Source organism: Sparus aurata, chromosome 10 (genome assembly GCF_900880675.1).
Source record: "Sparus aurata chromosome 10, fSpaAur1.1, whole genome shotgun sequence".
Taxonomy (NCBI): domain Eukaryota; kingdom Metazoa; phylum Chordata; class Actinopteri; order Spariformes; family Sparidae; genus Sparus; species Sparus aurata.
The window spans coordinates 805,928-825,838 of record NC_044196.1 but is presented as its reverse complement, the minus strand read 5'-3'; the positions used below and the strand labels follow the sequence as shown (position 1 = coordinate 825,838).

At 46.8% G+C, this 19,911-nt stretch overlaps 1 protein-coding gene across 1 annotated transcript; it reads right to left on the bottom strand.

The window, feature by feature from the left end:
- Position 1: 1 nt before the first annotated feature.
- On the bottom strand, positions 2 to 19,859 carry nfxl1 (nuclear transcription factor, X-box binding-like 1). Its single transcript, XM_030431666.1, has 26 exons — positions 19,805 to 19,859; positions 18,509 to 18,708; positions 18,232 to 18,426; positions 17,521 to 17,630; positions 15,922 to 16,052; positions 15,531 to 15,575; positions 15,039 to 15,172; positions 14,858 to 14,943; positions 14,702 to 14,777; positions 12,838 to 12,935; positions 12,572 to 12,686; positions 12,311 to 12,435; positions 12,089 to 12,211; positions 11,554 to 11,644; positions 9,082 to 9,202; positions 8,849 to 9,005; positions 8,663 to 8,754; positions 6,553 to 6,574; positions 5,965 to 6,087; positions 4,966 to 5,120; positions 4,807 to 4,875; positions 3,541 to 3,562; positions 3,209 to 3,313; positions 2,927 to 3,004; positions 2,751 to 2,804; positions 2 to 1,546 (listed from the first exon to the last, which is right to left on the bottom strand). The coding sequence occupies exons 2-26, from the start codon at positions 18,687 to 18,689 to the stop codon at positions 1,352 to 1,354; spliced, it is 2,703 nt and encodes a 900-aa protein (XP_030287526.1). The 5' UTR covers positions 18,690 to 18,708; positions 19,805 to 19,859; the 3' UTR covers positions 2 to 1,351.
- Between the last annotated feature and the right edge of the window lie 52 nt (positions 19,860 to 19,911).

The window sequence follows — 19,911 nt, the reverse complement described above, 5'->3', positions numbered from 1 at the left end:
CTTTGTATTTCATAAAATCTGTTTATTGTTTCTGCTGCAAGTCTCCAAACAATTATTTAGACTTGAACCGTTACAACAGTCCAGCTGGATCCTGCAGGTTCAGGCGGCACGTTAATAAAAAAAGGATACATCTGAACAAAGAAACACAAACACAACTGACTTTTCTCCGACACGAGTTCACTGCAGTCACAGTTTACATGTTGGTAACTTTTACTCAGATTACAGTCGCAGGTTTTAACTAAAGCTGCAACGATTTATCGATACGTTGTCAAATATTAAACTAATCTCCAAAACTGTCAGTTTATTAAATGTGAATATTTTGTTTCCTCGTCTGTGACAGTAAACTGAACATCTTTGTGTTGATCCACGTTTCACCATTTTCTGACAACTAATCAATACAATACAAAATCAACTGACAACCAAAATAATTGTTAGTTTCAGCTTCTTTTTTTCCTAAATCGTACACGACATTTCATTGACAATTAACCCAGAAGATCTCCAGATTATGTTGATAATCAATATTTGCAGCCTTACAGAAAACAAACCAGTCGACTCTGTTAACTTATCGTTTCTGTGAAAATCAACTAAATATCGTTTTATGTGTTGTTTTTGGTTTTGATACAGAAATTCAGGCAGCTCATCACTTTAAGGTGTCACCATCAAATCAAAATAAGATTCTAATCCTGGAAAAGAGAAGCAAGTCACCACAACATCACCAGACTCATTAAAGAATATAGTGATTTTAAGAGTTGTTGAGTTAAAACAAACTTCATAACATTATGAAACTCTGTCTCTGACTCATTCTGCATTATTTGGACCTTCTTATAAATTCAGCAAATGTTCTACATGAACTTCTTTCTGTCTTTGAGTAGAAACATGGAGTCTGTGTGTCTCAGAGCTGAACACTGATCGGATCACTCAGGACAGATGTTGACACCTAAAGAACTTTGATCACATGTAACACCATGTAGTGTCATCAGAGGATAAAACCAGTTAACAGATCAACAGCAGCAGAAGTCTGGACTGAAAATCAAAGTGAGTTGTGACCTCACTGTGATGTCGTTGAACCGTGACACATTAATGAAACTCTTTCTGAAATCATTCTCAACCTTCACCTGAAACTTCAGACAGGACGTAACTAAACTAAAACCTCTACGGCTACGACAAGAAAACAAACAGTTCAAACTGAAGTCTTATATTAAGTTACAGAATCAAAACAAGTAGAAGAAATCTGACGGAAAGAGTCAAACTAAATAAAATCACAGAACCAGAAGAAGACAGAATTAAACCAGCTGGCGGCAGCGACAGAACGACGTCAGGCGACTGGAACATTTACGTCCACACGTGTTGCTCAGGAAGTCGTCAGGAGGTAGTAGGCGGCGCCCGACAGCAGAGCTCCACCCAGCGGGACGAGGACGAAGGCGGCACACCTCCTCCACCACCTCCCCGCCCTGCCCCCGTCATCGTCCACCTCCTCCCTCCTGCCTCGCTTCTTACTCCTCCGACCTCCTCGCTGCTGACGCTTCTCGAACGCCTCCAGCTCCTCCTGAACACACGGCGGGAAACAAACGCTTTGTTGTCAACAAACCACCTCAAACCTGATTCATTAACACTCAACGATTCTATGAGTTCTGAGACAGATGTGTGTGTATATTAGGGCTGGGCAAGTTAACTCGTTATTATCGCGTTAACTCATTAATTAATTAACGCAGACAATTATTTTATCGCGCATTAGCGCAGATTTTATTGTGTCTTTTATTATTGTAAACGTCTGTTGCTAACAGGCTTTTATTTTGTTAAAAGTCTGTTTCTGAAGGCCGCTGAACCAGAAAAGAAAAGAACTGTGTGATAAACAAACATGGAGAAGGGTACGGAGCTTTTACATCGCCGTTTTCATTTTAAAGTTCTTCCAGGCGGCGGAGTCGACAGAACCAAAGTCATCTGTAACCACTGCCAAGTTGAATTTTCGTATCACCGGACTACTTCCAGTCTAAAATATCACCTGAATGCAAAACACACTGATATCAGCGAATCATTCAGCGAGACAAACAGTGGAGCGAGGCTTCGGCAGACCACGTTAGATGCAGCGTGTGGAGAAGTATAGATGAACAAAGGCAAGAGAAGCTAACAGATGTCATAGTGAAGTGGACAGCTACAGACTGCAGGCCGATCAGTGCTGTGGAAGACATCGGTCTGAGAAACATTCTGAGAATCACGACAAATGACGGCAGGTATGAGACGCACCATCACACGAAGAACGCACGAGTTGTATAAAAAGGAGAGGACTGAAAAAGCGACAACTTTACAACGTGCACCCGCTGTTGCTCTCACTGGGGACTATGTTTGTGTTGTTACCTCAGAAATTGCCTGTTTTAATGTTATGATTGTGGCTCAGGATTTTGTGGGCATTTTTAAAAAATATATTTCTCATAACAAACAGCGATAACATTAATGCCCTACCAGTGGCAATGAGCTTACATTTTGTATTTTAAGTTGAGATTTAAACTAAATATTTTATTTAACTGCTACTGTATAAGAAATGCTGATGTTAAAAGTGCGCTATACATTTGAATTCATTATTGGATTTTGCGTATACAAAACTCACAGAATCGTACATACATACATATAAATACAGTTAAAGACTGTAAGTGAGGCTCGGTGACACGTTTACTGCTGTAACAACAAGCAACACTTCAGATTCATGGAGTCGAAGAGATTAAAGGTCCTGAATGGTTCTATGTCACACTGACCTGAAGCTTCTTCTGCTCCTCCTCCTGAGCCGCTCTTTGCTCCGCCTCCTTCAGCTGAACGCACACACACACACACACACACACACACACACACACACACACACACACACAGTTGTTAGTGTGTGTCCAGGTGTGACTCACTCACTGACTGTACAGGTGTGTGTTCGTTTGTGTACCTGGCTGACTTTCTTCTGCTGGTCTCTGCAGGCGTCGTCACACTGAACACACTGATCTGACAGAGAGCACGGGAACTCCTACACACACATACACACACACACACACACACAGACACACACAGTGTATAAACAAACCTCACATGTTTATTGGAGACGACTGAACAAAGACTGGATTGTTTCAGCACCATCTTCAGTTTCTCCTCAGAGCCTCGATTCATCCACAATTTAAGGTGTGTGTGTGTGTGTGCGTGTGCGTGTGCGTGTGTGTGTGTGTGTGTGTACCTTCTTGATCCTCTTGCAGGGGCAGCGGAGCTTCACCTTCTGTTGACATTTCTCCTCACACACTCCTGGATGACACACCTGCTTACAGCGGTGACCACAGCTCAGCTACACACACACACACACACACACACACACACACACACACACACACACACACACACACACAGGATAAACACAGCCCATCAGAAGAGGAAACATGAAGCAATGTGTTAGAAATGAAAACAAACATGAGTGTCTACAGAACCATCAGTCTGGACCTTCAAACAGAACTCAGCTGAGCGCTCAGTTTGATCAGAACTTTGTGTCCAAAGAGAAGTCATCTCCTCTCTCACTGCGTTCTGACAAAGACGAGTCCTGATAAAACTCAACAAATAAAATCTGATAGTTTAGAACATTACTTTAGTGTGTGTGTGTGTGTGTAAATACGCCAGTGTATAGGTTTGTTATTCCAGCTCAGTGTGTGTGTGTGTGTGTGTGTGTGTGTGTGTGTGTGTGTGTGTCGAGGCTTTTAGAAGCTTAAGTTACTGCAGACTACGAAAACAGTCTTCTGTCAAAGTGGAGTGCACACACACACGCACACACTCTTCAAACAAACATTGACTGTGTGTGTGTGTGTGTGTGTGTGTGTGTGTGTGTGTGTGTGTGTGTCAGTGCCAGTAAGTGACAGAATGAAAACACTAAATCATTCCCAGGTGAAAGTAAAACACACCCAATGACTCTCTGTGTGTGTGTGTGTGTGTGGTGTGTGTGTGTGTGTGTGTGTGAGTGAGAGAGTGTGTGTGTGTGTGTGTGTGTGTGTGTGTGTGTGTGTGTGTGTGTGTGTGTGTGAGAGAGAGTCGTCTGGCGCCACAGAGCTAAATTGATTATTGGAAAGAGAAAGGGAGAAAGGAACAGCTCGCGTTGTGTTACGCCTGCAGTGACACTGACAATTATTGATTACTGATCGGGAAGAGCAGAGGAAGGACGGACTGAAGGAGGACGGGGAGGAGGACGGGGAGGAGGACGGGGAGGACAGGGAGGAGGAGAGGGGAGGAGAACGGGGAGGAGGACGGGGAGGACAGGGAGGAGGAGAGGGGAGGAGAACGGGGAGGACGGGGAGGACAGGGAGGAGGAGAGGGAGGAGGACGGGGAGGAGGACGGGGAGGACAGGGAGGAGGAGAGGGGAGGAGAACGGGGAGGACGGGGAGGACGGGGAGGAGGACGGGGAGGAGGACGGGGAGGACGGGGGGGAGGAGAGGGGAGGAGGACGGGGAGGACGGGGAGGAGGACGGGGAGGAGGACAGGGGAGGAGGACGGGGAGGAGGACGGGAGGACAGGGGAGGAGGACGGGGAGGAGAGGGGAGGAGGACGGGGAGGAGGACGGGGAGGAGGAGAGGGAGGAGGACGGGGAGGGAGGGAGCAGTGACACGTCCACACACACACACACACACACACACACACACACACACACACACACACACACACACACTGTAATGGGAGGCAGGTGACTCCACTTCCAAAGTCTGATAAACAAGTCCCATGATGCAGTGGGGCCAGCCCGAGGTCTCCATAGATGGTCGTGGCTGTGTGTGTGTGTGTGTGTGTGTGTGTGTGTTCACCTCTTAGGACACTGGTTGTTGCAGGAGCCCAACTCCACCTTCGTCTGCTCGTCAGCGGAGGTCAACTTCCTGCAGAGAAACAAATCCGTACGTTCTACTCAGATTCAATCAAGCTTTATTCATACAACACGTTCCTGCAGTGAGCGGCTGTGTACTGACGTGCACTCGATGTACAGCAGGCTGATCTTGCAGTGGCAGCGTTGGCGGATCATCTGGCTGCAGGGGGGGCAGTCGCCGGGGTGACAGGGGCGGGGGCAGGTGTGGGGGCAGCCTGGGGGGCGGGGCTTAGAGCAGGCCTCCTCACACACCTCACACTGCAGAGACGGAGACGGATCAATATCTGATTATCAAGTCGTTCCGACACAGCACAGTGTCGACGCTAAACATTATATCATCGTTAAGACTCAAGTCAACTTTATGGATCCCTGACAGGGATCAGCGAGGCCCGCTTGTGGTCCGAGGACCACAGTTTGAGAACCTTCTGTCTCCTGATCTGTGTGTTCACATGGACAAGATGGACGACAGTCAGAGCTCTGAATCTGAATCAAGTTTCATTTATCTACTGTTAAACCATTCTAGTGTCTTTAACAGTTAGCATTAGCTGTTAGCATTAGCTAGCTAGTGTTATCATAGTCATTAACAATCTGTCAGACATCTGGTCGGGTTCGGACCTTCTTCAGTAACGAGTCGACCCGTTCTCAAGAACTCCTTCACGAACAGGACTGTTTGTATCACGTGAGCTTCTCACATTAACTGAAGACATCAGAACTGTTTTTAACAACAAACTAATACAACTTGACTCGCAGTCACACAAACTGCTGAACATGACACAAAAATAATGTTTGAATTAAACCTTAAAAGTATAAACACGGGACAGACAGAAGATTTGAGAGGATCCAATTCGCTCGGTGGCGTGAGAAAGTACTCCTACAAACTAAACCTACATATACTTTTATAGATAACATAAAATCTGGAACACTTTCTGCTTCATAAATCAATCTTCACATATTTATGAGTGACACTCTTTATAAAAACGAGTCCAAAAACTGATGACAAACGTTGAGTTTATAGTTTTCATGTGTTTACAGATTTTATTAAAACTACACTGCTCCTCACAACGACTCTTGACTTTAATTAACAACCTAATGAGGTCATCACCTTGTTGCCGTTGGTAACCAGGTGACACTCCCTGCTGCAGTCGTGGTTTCCGCAGGTCAATGGTCGTCCACACGGTCTCTTACAGGAGAAGCGACCCCGGCGATGACACGGCACCGGGCTGACCTGCTCGGTCCAGAACAGACAGCGTTAAAGTATTTTTTGACCTCGTCTGAAGGTGAACGAGTGTGTGTGAGTGATTCTGAGTGTGTTGAATACAAAACGAGGAGACGGGATGAAATGCAGCAGAGACAGACAGAGAAGGACAAAGTGGACGGATAGAGAGAGAGAGAGAGAGAGGGGGGGGGGAGTGGACGGGGGAGGTCAGGGAGACAAACTAATAATGGACGAGAGAACAAGACGGACAAGAAAACACAGAGGAGACGAGGAAGAGGAGGAGGAGGAGGAGGAGGAGGAGGAGCAGGAGGACGGTCAACAGAAGAAAGAGGGAGTGTAAGAAGTTATTAATTAAAAACAGGCAGACGCAGCAGGACAGAGTGATGGAGTGACGAAGGGACGGAAACTGGTTCATAAGACGCAGAACAACATGAAACCATCAGGAGGACGAAGGAGACGTGAGCTGGTTCTTACCTCATGTTCCCCAAAGCAGGACCTGAAACACAAACACAGCACACATGAAGGTCCACTTCACTTCTCTTCACTTCACTTCACTTCTCTGTCCTCTTCAGATCCACTGACCTACATTAACTCCTTCATGTCATCTCACAGTTTACTTTACTTTTATTCACTTTATTTCCATTTACCTCCGTTCACTTTTCTAATGTCACTTCAAGTTCAAATAAACTTTACTTGCATGTTACAGTGACATTAAACTACATATTGTTGAATAATTACATGTTTCACCTCACTTCTTTCTTAGAATGATGACTGAACCACTAATGATCCACTTCACATCTGTAAACTCTCATCACTTCAATTCTGTTTTATTTTCATCCACTGTCAGTCTGTTAACTTCACCTCAATCTGCTGACACTCACTTTATTTACTGTATTCATATTCTTTGATTCATTCAAGACATTTTCCTCCATCTATCATCATTTCTCACATCATCACTTCGCTGACTGAATCCATGAGGACGCGTTCACTTCCACTCACTTCACTCGCGTCACTTTAAATGAATCAGTGTGTTTAATTTAGCTCTCATATCTTAAATATTATAACTCACATTGACTTCATTTTATTCTCTGTTTAGTTTCACCCACTCACACGATGATTCTTCACATCGTCTCTTGTGACTGACTCCACCTTCACCTCCGTCAGCCCGTTCCTCTACTCAGAGACCACAGTGACGGTCTGGGAAACTAAAGCTGCCACTAAGTGTTCACTTTAACTGCCACACACTTTCCACCGTTACTCATGTTTCAAAAGCTCCTATTTCCTCCAACCGCAGGGAAACATGTACACCACACACACACACACACACACACACACACACACACACACACACACACACAGACACACAGTGTCAGTTTGTGGCTGTTGGCCCGGGTCTCCTTAACATCAACACACATGGTTGGTGTTGGTCGCTCACTGCGTCACAGAGCTGCAGGCAGCTGGCAAACACAACTGTTACACACACACACACACACACACACACACACACACAGACACACACACTTTGGGGACATTACACAGACTGACCCACAAATCTGCTTTTTCCTAACTGGGGACACAGATGTTGTCCTGAATTGGACAGCCGGTCCAAACCCACTGAGGTTCAGTCTGAACTCGTCTCCTCACCGATCAGGATTCAGATCTGAGGCTCAACGTCTCTCAGATGAATCAGTGACGTCGTGATGTTTTGTTTGTCTCAGAAACAGGAGAATTATCTCAGCTCAAACAGCAGAACTCAATGACTCCCAATCTGGAGACACACACACACACACACACACACACACACACACACACACCATGTAATGTGTTTTTTAATCTCAGGTCTAATGAGCCACGACCAAAGTACCTTGGAATGTGTGTGTGTGTGTGTCTGTGTGTGTGTGTGTGTGTGTGTGTGTGTGTGTGTGTGTGTCTGTGTGTGTGCAGCATGGTGAAGACAGAGAGTGACTGTCTGAACACACTGAGACCTCCTGGTGTAGTGCAGCAGTGTCACAGTCGTCTCATGTTTTACATGTCTAACCTCGAGCTCTCACAGATCTGCCGGGACAGAACCGGGCTTTGATTCTAGTCCCTCCTGTACATCAGTACTGACTGTGATGTCACAGTGATGTCACAGTGACTGCACGCCTGTTTGTGTTTCTTCAAACCTCGACCAAACAATCGTGCTGGGCGGAGTTAAAACCAGGACGCAGACACGGAGGTGAACCTGACGTTAAAGTGGTCAAAGTTTCAGCTGCTCGCTCGTCTGCGTTGGAACGTTTAGTGACCAGGTGAGTCTGACAGTTGTTGTTGTTTAACAGTTTCAGTAACATGCAGATGGCAGAGTGACAGGCTTCACACCAACAGTCCACATCCAGGCAGGCAGACCAGGTTTTGTTTTAGACCACGTTGAGCGAAACACTTCCTGTACAGTCGTTTCAAGCCTTCTGTTTACTGGCAGGCTTTTAATTTGAAATACAGCAGGAAGGCTTCACTCACACTGTCAGAACAAATGTGTTCTTCATTTGACTTTTACTTGGACTGAGTTGAACCATATGTTCATGTGTGTGTGTGCGTGTGCACCTACGTTGGGATGGCCACCTGACACGGCGGACAGGGCAGAGCTTTCTTGACGAAGGCCGGTTCAGACGGCTGCTCCCACGGACCCGCTAACTGCACCTGAACACATCCAGAGAAGCGCCGTGTGAAGAGACAGAACCAGAACATCCAGAGCAACACACGGCATGATGACTGAGAGCAGATGTGGAACCACCTGCTGGGACTTGACCAGAACCAGGTCGTGGCAGGGCTGAGGGCAGGTGTGGCTGCAGCCGGGCAGCGGCAGCAGGCAGGACTGTCTGCAGGGCGGGCAGGGCCCGGGGTGGCACCGGTGGGTCTCTCTGGTCGGGTGGTGGCAGGATGAAGGACACCTGGAGGAGACGACAGACTGTGATGGAGGTTACAGGTGAGAGGGGGTCAGACGGGACAGCTGGTCTGAGGGTTTACCTGCAGGACTCTTTGCAGCGAGGCGGCTTGGTGCTCCGCTCACGCCCACAGGGGACGACCAGGACGGACGAGCCACACGTGCACCGGACCTCCACCGTCTCCGGACAGGGGTAACAGCTACCTGAGGGACAGGTGAGACATTATGCATCTGTCTGTAAACCTTCAGGCAGCTGTAGGAACACTGACAGGTTCTGATGCCTGCTGACAAAACGATCACAGGATAAACTGACAGTCATTGTTGTTACTCTTCAGCCGACAGTGACTTTCAGAATTTTATAAAGGGATGTCTTCAAATGTTCTGTTTAGTCCAACAGCAGTCCAAAACCCAAAGACTCTTCAGGTACTGTCAGAAGTGATAAAGAAAAGCAGAGGATCGTCACATTCAACCAGCTGAAACAGACTTCTGACCCAGAAATCTATTATTGATTCAGAGTTTCTCTATCGACTCATTAGAAGGTTTATGTTCAGATCGTGAGCCCGACCCGACAGAGGAAGGAGTCTCAGCAGGGGGCCAGTCGATGGTGGACGTCCTCACAGAACCACAGTCCTGTCTACAAACCTGCCCACTCCTCAATACAACCGACGGTTTACCAGCTACGACACTGAGTTTCTACATCCCACTGGGGTTCTGACGGGTCTGTAGGTCCGGACAGAAGCCGGCTGCTCGCCTCTGCTTCTAATCACATGAGCTGATAAGTTCAACACCTCCAGCTTCAGCCGGTCCGGTCTGTCACTTCCAGCTCTCCAACATCTGTATTCTGTCACCTGACACTCTGCTGTCCACCAGATAGCAGAGTGTGTGTGTGTGTGTGAGTGAGTGTGTGTGTGAGATAAACCTTCAGTGTGTGTCAGAACCAGTTATGGTCCAGTGTTTGGCTCCATGTTGGATCTTTGTCTCATATGGTTTTATTAACTTTTACGAGCAATATTTCATTTTATCTTTATTCTTTCATCTTTTATTCTTTATCTTTTACTTTAAAGATTCATTCTATCACAAATGTTTCACAACCGCTGAGGCTCATGGGTAATGTAGTGTTTAGACTCGTCCACAGCACAGACTTCTCAAATGATCAGAGTCATTAACCGTAAATTAACGACGTATAAATAAAGTTTATTCTCTGAACTTAATATCAAAGTTTATTTCAGCAGGTTCACGTTAAGTCAACACACACACACACACACACACACACACACGCCACGGTGTCGGCCGTTATCTGCGAGGTGATGCGTTGGCGGCGGCGCGACCTTCTATCTGTTCCACCCTGAAAGGTCAGAGCAGCCAATCAGCACGCAGGAACACAAATACATTAACTTTAATCTATTCAGCCAATCAGGACGCAGACGGATGCATAAATGATCCTTTATCGTCCGATCAGAGGAACAATGGAGGCAGGAAGCTGTCTGGGGTTCTGCTCACACACACACACACACACACACACACACACACACACACACACTCTTTAATAAAAGGGATTAATGATGTTTGGCAGGAAGCAGAGGTCAACATTTTCCCAAACACACACACACATTTAAGTGTGTGTGTGTTGTTCAGCCCTATCAACCAGAAGAAATGTCAGCACACACACACACAGACACACACACACCCACACACACACACACACCAGGAGGTGTTCTGGGTCAGAATTTTCCTACATTTGACCTTTGACCTTCCACCAGCTGTGACTCTCTCAACAAATCACAACAAGTCTGACAGACGATGATGTGATGTGACGCCCTGTGTGTGTGTGTGTGTGTGTCAGTGTGTGTGTGTGTGTGTGTGTGTGTGTGTGTGTGTGTGTGTGTGTGTGTGTGTGTGTGTCTGACTCTAACTCTCGCTGAAGTTTCAGTTTTCCTGAACTAATGTCAGAAGAAATCAGACTTTCAACGACATTTCTTTCTTCTTTTTTAGCGGCAGCCGTGTTATTAATGAGGTGGAGACACTGTACAGGTGTGTACAGGTGTGTACAGATGTGTACAGATGTGTACAGGTGTGTACAGATGTGTACAGATGTGTACAGGTGTTTACCACAACAACAAGTCAGCTGATTAAAATACACAAGTCAAAATCAGGCTTTTACTTCTCAGAGTCCTAACTGAGTCAAATCTCAACTCAGACATGAAACACCTGTTTTTCATTACCATTCAGAACTCCCTTAAGAATCTTCATGATTTTAACTGTCCTTCAGTATTACAGTGATCCAGTGAGTCATCTGTACATCCAGGAGTACAGTGCTAACAGGAGCTGCTAACGGCTAATTCGGCTCATATCACTGGAGACTATTTGACTAAATGTAAACAAACGTTAACACACTTTAAAACTGTGCGTCTGCGTTGGTCGAACAAAATAAGACAGCTTAAGATGTCACGTTAAAAATAATTCCAGATGTTTCATAGATTCAAATTAAATCAATCTTGTAAATGAAAATGACGACCGATCGAAGCTGGCTGTGTGTGTGTGTGTGTGTGTGTTACCTTGGTGACAGCCAGACGGACACTTGTGGTTGCGACACCCCAGAGTTCGACCACAGCTCTGGTCACATGGAGGGCAGTTACCAGGGCAACACTGAAGCACAAAGCATGATGGGAAACAGAGTTTAGACAGGAGGATAAACAGCTGACAGAGTCCAGCTCCGCCGTTTCTTCTTCTTCTCTGCTGGTTCTGCTGGTTCTGCTGGTTCTGGTCCACAGTGAGGACGTTTAAAGGATGTTCTGACTGGTTCTGAGACCCGGTGACATTAAACATTAGACTGATGCTGTGAAGCCGCAGAGATGAAGACGGCAGCTCGCCGTGTGAGACGACAGGTGCGTCAGTCAACCTTTAGCCATCAGATCACTCCGATTAGATGACATCACTCTGACATTTACTCCACAGGAGGCAGACGCTCAGAACCATCAGAACCATCTGAGCCTCAAAGACCATCACAGCCTCACATCTGGAGACGCATCATTGAGCTGATACATGTATTGATCCTCCTGATGATGATGATGCTGCTGCTGCTGGACTCACCTTCCTCCTGCACTGGTGTCTCTGGCAGCTTCTGGTTTTTGGACATTTGGAGTCACACAGGTATTCTTTGTGACACGACATCAACTTCCTGTATTTACCACACCTGCACTCCCTCTCCACCTCCTGAAACACACACACACAGGGTCAGGGTGTTTCTGTGTGTGTGTGTGTGTGTTGGAGTGTGTGTGTTAATGTGTGTGTGTTAATGTGTGTGTGTGTGACCTGTCTGCAGGTCTCGCAGCTCCCTCGGTGACACCTCATTGAACAGGTGTGTTTTCCACATGACAGACGGCGGTCGCACGTGTCACCGCACGGCGACACTTCCTCCGTGCACGGCAGAGACGACTCTAGGCACACACACACACACACACACACACACACACACACACACACAGTGACATTTAGAAAATACCAGCAGACAGTCAGACAGATAAGTGAGTAAGTGAGTGAGATAATGTGTGTGAATGTGTGTGTGTCACTCACTGGTCTTGCCACAGGGACAGGTTCTGCTGACGGAGCGGGGACATGGAGGACAAACGCCATCATGACACAAAACCTCACAGGTGTGATTCCCACAGGAGAGGAGAGAGCCACACACCTGAGAGAGGAGGAGACGGAGGAGGAGGAGGTTTACTTCATCTGTTAACAGCACACACATGCTTCCAGACAGTCATTTTCAGAGTAATCAACTACTAAATCAATAATAGTTGCAGTTCTAATCTTCTCTCATCCCGTGTGTGTGTCTGTACCTGCTGACAGTTCCACTGAGGGCTGGCACAGGGTCTCTCCGCCTTCTCTCGACCACACACACACTTCTGAACACTGACTCTGGGACAGGGAGAGCACTCTGACACACACACACGCACACACACACGCACACACACACACACACACACGTTACAGTTTACATACTTAGACATTTACAGGTGTCATCATCATGTTGTGTTGTCCATCACATTAATCAAAATGTGACATTACAATACATTGTAGGAATGTTCATTCAGTACGTTTCAGGTGTGTGTGTGAGTGTGTACCTGTGTGACAGGGCTGTGTACAGGTGTGTGTGTGTGTGTGTGTGTGTGTGTGTGTGTGTGAGTGTGTACCTGTGTGACAGGGCTGTGTACAGGTGTATGTGAGTGTGTACCTGTGTGACAGGGCTGTGTACAGGTGTATGTGAGTGTGTACCTGTGTGACAGGGCTGTGTACAGGTGTGTGTGAGTGTGTACCTGTGTGACAGGGCTGTGTACAGGTGTATGTGAGTGTGTACCTGTGTGACAGGGCTGTGTACAGGTGTGTGTGAGTGTGTACCTGTGTGACAGGGCTGTGTACAGGTGTGTGTGAGTGTGTACCTGTGTGACAGGGCTGTGTACAGGTGTATGTGTGTGTGTACCTGTGTGACAGGGCTGTGTACAGGTGTGTGTGAGTGTGTACCTGTGTGACAGGGCTGTGTACAGGTGTGTGTGAGTGTGTACCTGTGTGACAGGGCTGTGTACAGGTGTGTGTGTGTGTACCTGTGTGACAGGGCTGTGTACAGGTGTGTGAGTGTGTACCTGTGTGACAGGGCTGTGTACAGGTGTGTGTGTGTGTGTACCTGTGTGACAGGGCTGTGTACAGGTGTGTGAGTGTGTACCTGTGTGACAGGGCTGTGTACAGGTGTGTGTGTGTGTGTACCTGTGTGACAGGGCTGTGTACAGGTGTGTGTGTGTACCTGTGTGACAGGGCTGTGTACAGGTGTGTGAGTGTGTACCTGTGTGACAGGGCTGTGTACAGGTGTGTGTGTGTGTGTGTACCTGTGTGACAGGGCTGTGTACAGGTGTGTGAGTGTGTACCTGTGTGACAGGGCTGTGTACAGGTGTGTGTGTGTGTGTACCTGTGTGACAGGGCTGTGTACAGGTGTGTGAGTGTGTACCTGTGTGACAGGACTGTGTACAGGTGTGTGTGTGTGTACCTGTGTGACAGGGCTGTGTACAGGTGTGTGTGTACCTGTGTGACAGGGCTTTGTACAGGTGTGTGAGTGTGTACCTGTGTGACAGGACTGTGTACAGGTGTGTGTGTGTCTACCTGTGTGACAGGGCTGTGTACAGGTGTGTGAGTGTGTACCTGTGTGACAGGGCTGTGTACAGGTGTGTGTGTGAGTGTGTACCTGTGTGACAGGGCTGTGTACAGGTGTGTGAGTGTGTACCTGTGTGACAGGGCTGTGTACAGGTGTGTGTGTGTGTGTACCTGTGTGACAGGGCTGTGTACAGGTGTGTGTGTGTGTACCTGTGTGACAGGGCTGTGTACAGGTGTGTGTGTGTGTGTACCTGTGTGACAGGACTGTGTACAGGTGTGTGAGTGTGTACCTGTGTGACAGGGCTGTGTACAGGTGTGTGAGTGTGTGTACCTGTGTGACAGGGCTGTGTACAGGTGTGTGTGTACCTGTGTGACAGGGCTGTGTACAGGTGTGTGTGTACCTGTGTGACAGGGCTGTGTACAGGTGTGTGTGTGTGTGTACCTGTGTGACAGGGCTGTGTACAGGTGTGTGTGTGTGTACCTGTGTGACAGGGCTGTGTACAGGTGTGTGTGTGTGTGTACCTGTGTGACAGGGCTGTGTACAGGTGTGTGAGTGTGTACCTGTGTGACAGGGCTGTGTACAGGTGTGCTGCCTGCAGGGTAACAGCTTGTTGCACTGCTGCTGACAGGACCAGGCCTGGAGAGAGAGACACAGATCTCCAGGTGTAACTAACAGATGCAACAGTCCAGGTTCAACTCTCAACACTGCAGGTGTACCTTGTTGCTACAGCGACGGGGGAGGGGCTTAGCTTTGCCGCACATACAGGAAACTGACACCATCTTTGGACACGGAGGACAGGGACCTGAAAACACACACACAAACACACCTCATTATCATAAATCATATCAGAGTATTTACAGGGTTAATCTTTTCATATGTGTGTGAAGGTGTGGTTACCAGGGTGACAGAGCAGCAGACAGGTGTGTCCACAGGTGGGTTTGAGCTCCTTCTGACAGACGGAGCCACAGGAGTGAGGAGCCAACCAGGGGTCAGCTGGAGGATCCTGCATCTTCCCACAGTAACACATGTATCTGAACACAACACAACATGTTTCTATTGAAAGACTTTTATTTTGAAGGAAACCAGCTGCTCTGCTTTACTGTCTGTGTAGAAGGAGGAGTGACATCACAGTCCTGTGGAGCCCCCTGCTGGTCAGTGGCAGCTTCACACCACACACAGGTCAAAGGTCACAGTGTTGTGTTATTGATCAGTGATCAGAGGAGGGGGGTCTTCTCCCACAGCTGAGGGAGAGTACATTTACTCAAGTGCTTGTTTGTTTGTTTGTGCTCTGACGGCTAATCAGTGACGTGCTGCACCAGGTGGTTGTGTGTGTCTATATGTTACAGAGGAACACTCGGGTCCATACAGTGTGCAGGTGTTGACAGGTACCTGTTGGGCGTGGCGCTGGGTGGGTACTCAGCTCGACACTTTGGACTGTGGAGAGAGAACAGACACAGATCAGACTCCATGATGTGAAAGTGATGGACGTGTGGGCTAATAGACGAGCTGTTGGGTCAGAACTTAAACTCTGACATCGTGTGAACAATCCAGAGAAGATGTTCTAACTTCTGCATCTTTACATGATTTAGATTTGATTAAAAATGGAGGTTTTTCAGCTGATTGGCCCTCTACAGTTCTGGGGGAAGTGAACCAGAGACAGATTATCTGCACCTCATACATTAGACCTGCATTTATCAAACAACACAAACAGCAAATAAAGTAAAATACTAGTGACAAAAGCCTGAACCCTCCTCCTCCTCCTCCTCCTCCTCCTCCTCACCAGGGCCAGGGGTGCTGCTTCTGACCGAAGTCTTCATCAGTGACGGACGAGACGAGGAAGGCCGAGTCTTTGGCCCATTTCTGAATACAGGGCAGGTGGAAGAGAGAGAAACAGCTGGAGCAGCTCCACACCTGGACACAGACACAGAGGGGGAGGGGGAGGGGTCACATCTCCAGAGTAGATCAGAGACCAGAACGACCGTCAGTCACAGCTGTGGGCTCAGACGTGCTCAACGTCTCCTGACGGCTCGTCGTCACAGACACAGCTGAGAACACACGGGTTATTTCAAAGTGCCTCCTCATGACAGACTGTCGACTGTCTGTGTGACTGGAGCTCCAGTGATCAGTCAACAAGTTCATCTATCAATCATGATTAGAATCAGCAGTTCTCTCTCTTCTACGCTTCCAACAAATCACAGATGTAAACCTTCTGTTAGTGGAGCTGAAGACGACATGAAGAGGTTTGTAGCAACCAATAATGTGATTACGGCCAACAACGTAATAAGTTTGGCCATTTTAAATGTAATAGAGCCAGTAACGTAATAACTTGCCAATAATGTAATAAGTTATTACATTATTGGCTGGTCATGCAGCAGATAATGTAAAAATACATAAAAAGCACAGCAGTGTATTTCTTGAAAATAAAACACTTTTTGCAGTTTGCTCATCAGAAATAGGCATCATCATACCTTCACGTGTTTGATCACTGTTAGATGAAAATGTAACAACTGGAGCCAATAATGTAAGAATATATGTATAATTTTTTAATTTCTATTCACACCCCCCTATACAGGATGGCTAGAGAAGCAATTATGAGTTGATTGGGTTTTATTTTCTGTGGAGAGACCGTGTAGAAATGTCACACGCACACAGGAAACACCCACATTTGACCACTAGATGCTGTGGAGTAGCTAATCCATGTCAAGCAAGTCATGTGACTGATGAGACTTTCCTTAGTTTCCTTTAGTAGTCTGCAAACTTCAACACTTCAAACATGTTGAAAGGTAAACAATTCTCTGATTTACTGATTTACAGTTAAAATCCTAAATGTTGTGGAATCCTTGTTCATACATTCTTATATAATTGAGAGAAATCAGACACAGACAAATAATTAGTCTAACCATAAAACAACTGATGATGACACATACACAGTTGTATAGGTGTAGATTTATATCTCAGTAGATGTTGTTGCATCAACAGGTTGGACACTCTGTGCACCTCTGCCTCCTGAATGGAAAGGATTTTCTTAATACTCGACCGATAATGAAATAACCAGCCAATAACATAATAACTTATTACTTTATTGGCTTTATTACATTTAAAATGGCAACCTTATTACGTTGTTGGCCGTTATTACATTACTGGTTGCTACAAGGTTTAAATGTGCGGTACAACCACAGCTGAGCCTCATGGGTAATGTAGTATTCAGACACGTTCTGCAGACCTACAGGGGTTTAAACACCTGACAGCTTCAGGGAAAGTTCCACAGAAATCATCTTTAAACTACATGTCACCTGAAGACGCCATCTTGGGCTTTAAGACTATTTTATTTTATTTAATATATGTTCTAATAACAAGAGTTCATTAACAGGAGACTCACCGCCTGTGTCCTCTTGACGGAGGCGATGCAGATGAGACAGGTGAGAGCTCCGGACTGAAACAGGTCGCTGACGTACTGACCGGTTCTGACCAGACCTGTGACGTCACCACCTGGACACACACACACACACACACAGCAGAAAATGAAAATATTACCTCGATCATTCACAAGTTCAGTTCTTGAGTAAATTGTAGTCAGTTAGATTCCATCTCTGCTTATTCTCGACTCTGACATGAAGATTTTTATACTAAATGTGTTTTATATCTGTTCCAATTATCAGTTGTTGCTCTCCTGCATCATTAATAATCAATATATATCAGCCAACCACTCATATTCTGTTTAATTAACCTTGCTGTAAAAACACCACCAGAGGGAGCTCACGTACCACAGGCTGAGAGTAGTGTGAGTGGTTGATTAATCAATCAGTCGATCAAAAGAAAATCAATTCACAGCTATTAATTGATGGTCGATTGATTGTCTGATTCTTCTTCTATGTGACAACAGGGTGAGGGTTAAACTAAACGATAATGAAAACAATCTGCTGCAGTTATCTGTGTATCTGTAGCATAGAGACAGAGATTAAAGGAGCAGTTCAACATTTAGTCAAATCCTCTTCTGACTCTACAGTTACAGCCGGCAGCTCGTTAGCCTAGCTTAGCATAGAGACTGGGAACGGAGGGGACAGCTAGCCACGATGAACACCAGGCTCACCTGTCTGGTTGGTGTAGGTGGTGAAGGTGGACGCCAGGATCTTCCCTCTCTTTCCATCCTCGTGGTCAACAGCTCCATCGTCATCATTGTCGTCGTCGTCGTCAGAGGAGGAGCTGATCTGGCTCTCCACCAATCGCTGAGCAGCAGCCTGGTTGGACTTCCTGATCTCCTCGAACTTGGACTGGACCGACGCACCTGTCAGTCACAGAAACAAACAGACGTCAGCCGGTTTGATCACCTGACGCTCAGGAGCACGTCAGCACGCGTCCGTCCTCACCACGCTGAGGTTCAGGCGCCGCGGCGGTCTTGGTCCTGCCTCCTCGTCCGGCCCCCCACGGTCCTGCAGCGGCTCCGCCCGGCCTCTCCTTCTCCTTCTGCTGTGGGGGGCGTGACCTTTCACCCTGAGCCTCCTGACTCCGGCCACGCCCCCTTCCCTGCTGTCGCCAGGCCGGCTCCATGGCAACTGCCTCTGAAACTCTACAGATGGACATCGAGACGACACGTTACTCCATTTTTATACGTTTCAACATAAAAGCTCAATTTTTAAAGACTTTTCCTTTAACTCTGAAACTATTGGTCAGAAGAAGAACAAGAATCAAACTTTAAACTTTAAATCAACGGCTACAGAAACATGTCAGCCAGGCGTCTCGGTCCCTCCGCTGGTCCTAGAACAGCTCGTACAACACGTTCACATCTGTTCTGTCTCACACAGACTGCAGCTCCAGACTACAGGAGCAGGTCCGTCAGGGCGCCACTGGACTTTGATTTGGTTTTTATTAACTTATAAATTAGTTACTGACGGTGGCCCTGAGCGTCAACGCACAACCACATTAAGAAAACACAACAAATCAGAAACGAGAAGCCACGGAATTTAAGAAATGATCATCAGAAAATCATCGCAACACGTTTAATAAAAGCCCAGTATTGATCCTATCAGACTCATCCTGTAGCCGGCTGCTCTGCTAATGACTGGAGCACTGCAGCACTAAATCAGCAGATTTTTGACTGGAGTCTGGTGCAGACAGGTCAGACTGACAGTGCTGAAGGATGACTCAGCCTGAACACTCAGCTGCGGTGTGTTCACATACTGACGAACATATACATGAACATATATACATGTACATATACACATATATACATTTAGATATATATGTCAATGTGCTGAACATCAGACAGACAGATGAGTTAACAGACCTGTGTGAGGCTGTCTGTCAGCTACAGGACCTGTCACAACACTTCAGTCACTCTTCATGACACGAAGCTTCGTTAATTAACTTCTAACACAACCGGAAGTGATCTTTACAGCCGTGTTCGGTCGCAGAAACCGTTAAACTCGAGCCGGTTGACGTTAACGGTCAACTTCAGTTCAAACTGTGCTGTTAGCCGGCTAGCTGCGGTAAGCTAACGAACAGTTCTGTCATTAGAATCAGGAGTAAAACAGGCGGGAACAAACGTCACATCCGGTGAACTGGAGTTATCAAAAGATAAATGTTAATCGGAGCAGCGTTAACTGAAGGTTTCATGTCAACAGACGGACAGAAAAGTGATTTTAGAAGCTCTCTGTGGAACACACCTCAGCAGTCTGCAGCACTGGGGGCTGGCGCCTGGTTGTCATGCGCAGTGTGAACGCCGGGACTTGTAGTTCTTTAAAAGGAGAGGCCGGAGGAGTTCCTGTGTGGA